General features: G+C 47.7%; 1 protein-coding gene across 1 annotated transcript; it reads right to left on the bottom strand.

The window, feature by feature from the left end:
• Positions 1–2,547: 2,547 nt before the first annotated feature.
• On the bottom strand, positions 2,548–4,179 carry LOC141695297 (uncharacterized). The gene is made up of 3 exons (XM_074499555.1): positions 3,673–4,179; positions 2,932–3,618; positions 2,548–2,835 (listed from the first exon to the last, which is right to left on the bottom strand). The coding sequence occupies exons 1-3, from the start codon at positions 4,177–4,179 to the stop codon at positions 2,548–2,550; spliced, it is 1,482 nt and encodes a 493-aa protein (XP_074355656.1).
• Between the last annotated feature and the right edge of the window lie 806 nt (positions 4,180–4,985).

The raw sequence follows: 4,985 nt of genomic DNA, 5'->3' as shown, positions 1-4,985 counted from the left end.
CTTTCATTGTGGGCCAATAATATCCCTGGCGCAAAACTTTCATTGCCAACGAGCTACCCCCCGAGTGATTGCCACAGATTTCTTCATGTACTTCTCTTAGGATGTAATTTCCTTCTTCTTCTTCAACACATCTAAGCAGAGGTTGGTTGAACCCTCTCTTGTATAGGACTTCGTCGTATATCACATATCTTGCAGCCTGATAGCGGAGTCGGCGAGCCTTAAACTTATCCTCGGGGAGTATTCCCTTGTGAATGTAAGCTAGAATGAACGTCATCCATGTTTCCTTGGGAGCCTCATCCACTTGCATAGTTTCTATCTCTGGATACTAAGAATCTCCTGGATTTCAAGAGGGATGGATCCTAACAACATAGCCTCTTGTTGCGACCCCATTTTTGCTAGAACATCCGCATTACTGTTCTTCTCCCGCGGGACACATTCCAATCTAACTTTTTTGAACATTCCAATCAAGCGCTGTGTACATCTCAAGTATAATTCTGTTCGCGGGCCTCGTGCTTGAAATCCCCCGTTCACCTGATTCACTACCAACTCTAAGTCACTCCTTGCAATCAAGTTTCGCACCCCCATTTCCAAAGCGATTTTTAGGCCATTAATCAGCGCCTCATACTCCGCATCATTATTGGTTGCATAAAACTTGAAATGAATTGCGTTCATCAAATGGTGGCCTTCCGGAGACACAAGTACTATACCCGCACCTGCTCCTCCATTGTTAACCACCCCATCCACATACAAGATCCACCAAGGGTGTGGAAACTCCTCCAAAGACTCCTCAACATGAGGTGGATGTAGCATTACCAAAGCTTTATCATCAATTTCAGAATCAAATTCCAACAAGAAATCGGCTAAGGCTTGCCCTTTTATCGCTGTTCGGGGCGCATATTCCAAATCAAACTGTCCCAACTCCACAGCCCATTTCAGTATTCTTCTTGATGACTCTGGTTTATGCAGGGCCTGTCGCAGCGGGTACGCTGTACGAACTTCAATTCTATGGGCCTGAAAATACGACCGTAATTTTCTTGATGCAAGAATCAGGGCGTAAACCAGTTTCTCCATGCTTGTGTAGCGAGTTTCAGCGTCGTGTAACCGCTTGCTCATGTAGTACACTGGTGATTGTTGCCCATCTTCCTCTCTTACCAGAACTGCACTGATCGAATATTCAAACACTACGAGGTACAGTATTAGAGATTCCCCATCCAACGGCTTTGACAACATGGGAGGGTTTCCCAGTTGCTCCTTGATTCTTTTGAAAGCCTCTTCGCATTCTGACGTCCATACAAAGTCTTTTCCTGCTAATTTAATTGCCTTGAAAAATTCCTTGCATCTATCGGACGACTTGGAAACAAATCGATTTAACGCGGCGATTCTCCCAGTCAAACCCTGCACCTGTTTCACATTGATGGGTGACTTCATATCCATTAATGCCTTGATCTTTGCGGGGTTGGCCTCAATTCCCCTGTGGTTGACAATGAACCCGAGAAACTTGCCCGACTCCACGCCGAACACACACTTTTGCGGATTTAATTTCATACAAAACCTCCTTAGAATGTTAAACATCTCCACCAGGTGCTTGATATGGTCACTCGCCACCTCAGACTTTACCAGCATATCATCCACATACACTTCCATAGTTCTCCCGATTTGATCCTTGAACATCTTGTTTACCAACCGCTGGTAGGTTGCGCCAGCATTAATCAAACCAAACGACATTTCTATGTAACAGTATAACCCCCTGTCCGTAATGAAGGATGCATGTTCTTGATCGGGGCCATACATCGGAATTTGATTGTAACCGGAGTATGCATCCATAAAACTCAACAACGCATGCCCCGCCGTCGCGTCAACCAACTGATCGATTCTTGGCAGCGGGAAGCTGTCCTTTGGACATGCCTTATTGAGATCTGTGAAATCCACACATGTCCTCCACTTCCCATTCGGTTTCTTCACCAGTACTGGATTTGCAAGCCATTCGGGGTAGAACGATTCTTTGATCAACCCCACCTCCAATAACCAGTCTACTTCTTCTTTTAATGCTATCGCCCTTTCTCCACTTACTGGGCGGCGTTTCTGACGTATGCCCTTGCAATTCGGGAGGATATTCAAACGGTGACACATTACTTCTGGGTCGATTCCTATCATATCTGAATGACTTCATGCGAAGACATCAAGATTTACAATTAGAAAGCGGGTAAAACTTCCTCTCATCTCATCATCCAACTGGGATCCCACTTTCAAAACCTTGCTCGGGTCATTTTTATCAACTGGAATAGATATTGTGTCTTCGGCCAGTCCCATCTTTTCGACGGGCATAGGGATCCTGGGATCCAAATCGAAATCAAAGTCTCGGGGGTCTTCGACTTCCACTTTTGCATCTGAGGGCGCGTCCTCGTTTGGAGGAGCATCAACCTCAATTTCATTCAAGGGCGCGTCCTTCTTTCGAGGAGCATCCACCTTGAAGTTATTCCCGAGACCTTGCAAAATCTCACTTCTTCCTTCCAACTTTTCCCCATTAACCTCTTTCTGTATGATCGCCTATGTATGGTTCACCACCACTTCTTCCACGCTATGGATCTTCGAAACACGTCCCCGCGTCAAAAAAGAGTTCCCAGAGACGTAGGTTTCTTCCTTTTCGGGGCCTTCAACGAAATAGTGGGCATGAACCTCTCCACTTGGTTTCGTATGAATATCTTCTACATCCTCAAATGGGAGACCTTTCCCGTTATACCTTCTTCTACGGAATTCCTTAACAGCCTTGTGATAGTAGTCGCGTGACTCATACTGTGACCCTCTCAGACTGCCAACTCCGTTTGGTGTTGGGAACTTTATCATCAAGTGGTGTATCGAGGTTATCACCCTGAACGCTCGCAACCAAGGTCTGCCGACCAGCACATTGTGCGCGGAATCCTGATCTAGCACCTTGAAATCTATCATTTGAGTAACCGACAAAGCTCCTTCCCCGAGCGTGACGGGAAGCCTGACCGAACCCATAACTCTCACTGCTTCCCCAGTAAAGCCATAGACGTGCGCATCTTCGAAATACATGTCGCTATCTGGGAAACCCAACTTTTTGTAGGTGATATAGTACAAGATGTTTGTAGAACTCCCATTATCCAAGAAGACTCGATGTACGTTCATTGCCTCAATAAGCATGGTAATCACCAGCGCATCGTTGTGAGGATGATGCACCCACCTAGATTCTTTTTCTTTGAACGTAATATCAGTGGACTCTCCCTTAAAGACCTTCGGGGGTCTATCTTCCAAGCTGTGGATGTTGGTGAGCGGTGGATGTCGCGCTTCTCTCGCGTTTCTCTCCAGTGCTCGATTACTATCACCAACGAAAGGGTGTCCTCCAAAAATTGCCCCGATACTGCCAGCCCTCTGAAACTTGACCTCTGCTGTTTTTTCAACATCCTCTGCCCGTGGGGGCTGTCTTTCATCCTTACCCTTGTCATCAAGTCCCCTGCGTCGCTTCACCTTGTCAATCCATTCTCTTAGGTATCCAGCCTTGATCAATTCCTCAATCTCATCCCGCAGATGACGACACTCATGGGTGTCATGGCCAGTAGACTCATGGTAGTCACAATACTTCTTTTTGTTTCTGCTCTGCCATGAAGTTAGACGGTCGGGCTTCTTGAAGATTCCTCTATCCTTATTTACCTCGAAGATATGATCAATGGATGCCGCCAGTGGTGTATAATTGCTGACCCTTCTCTCGTAGTTCGACGGTGGGCTCCATTCTCTCCGCGAGCTCACAGTGTTCACCCTGTTAGGGCTTCTGGCATTTCGCCGATAATCCGGGCTCAAGGATCTGTCCCTTCTCTTGGATCGCCCCTTGGAGTTATGGGTATTGTCATTCTTTTTTGTTTCTACAAGCGACTGCTCGATTGCTTTGAACGACTCCGCCTGCGCAAGCACATCAGCTAGTGACACTGGGTCCTTCCCTTGCAGGTGCTTCCAGAAATCCGTCCCCACACGCAACCCAGCTATAAGCAGTATTTTTAGTGTTTCATCAGTTGCACCCCTCACCAAAGTGGATTCTGCATTAAACCTCTTGAAATACGAAGTCAAACTTTCTCCTTCCTTTTGTTTCACATTAGCCAGCATGGTAACAGGTGGTGTGTACTTCACCGCGGCTTGGAATTGTGTCAAAAATAAAGTTTTCATCTGTTCCCAGGATGTGATCACACCTGGACCAAGTTTTTGGAACCACTGCTGAGCGCCTTCTCTAAAAGTGGCTTCCAGGAGACGGCATCGAGCCAAATCAGATACTTGATATACATCCATTTCAATGTTAAAATGCCCCAGGAATTCCACAGGATCAGAGTTCCCATGAAAACGTAAGTCATTGGTTGTGTTCCTGTATCCTGCGGGCAATTACGCCCCCCTCACGACAGCAGCAAAAGAAGAAGGAGCTTGCGCAGTCGCCGTTACTCTTCCTCCCTCAAGATGGTTGAGCAACCTCTTGAGGTCGTTCACATTAAACGTCCCTACCCCAGGAATGGTTTAAACATTAGGCTGTTGGGGTTGCTCTACGACTTGCTGAAATTCCCCTTGATTGCCCCCCGGGTGTGGCGGAGGATCTCGCCGCCCCTCGCCCTGGGGCTGCGGCATGTTACCATTTTGGTTTTGAATATTTTCCCTCACGCATCTTGACCGCGTCGCGGAATTTCATCATTGTTCTGCATTCTTATTTGAATTCGCCCGCCGTCCTGGTCATGAGGACGCGCCCCAGACCCATTACCAGTAGCACTGTGGGAAGCTACGGGAACAACGGCGGGGGCTTCTCCAGCGGAGCGTGCTCCACCTCTCCTACCATTGTAGGGTGCTCTCCCATATTGATAACCCATTCTTCCTCGTCCGTTCCTCTGATATCCCCGGTAGTAATTCCCGGGCCTTCCTCGCGGAGGGGCACGCTCGTGATCGCGGTACCGCGCCCCGTCATCCCTTTGGAATGCGGGGGCACACGCGTC

Source organism: Apium graveolens, chromosome 11 (assembly GCF_009905375.1).
Source record: "Apium graveolens cultivar Ventura chromosome 11, ASM990537v1, whole genome shotgun sequence".
In the NCBI taxonomy this organism is placed as follows: domain Eukaryota; kingdom Viridiplantae; phylum Streptophyta; class Magnoliopsida; order Apiales; family Apiaceae; genus Apium; species Apium graveolens.
This window is presented reverse-complemented; position numbering and strand designations above follow the sequence as displayed.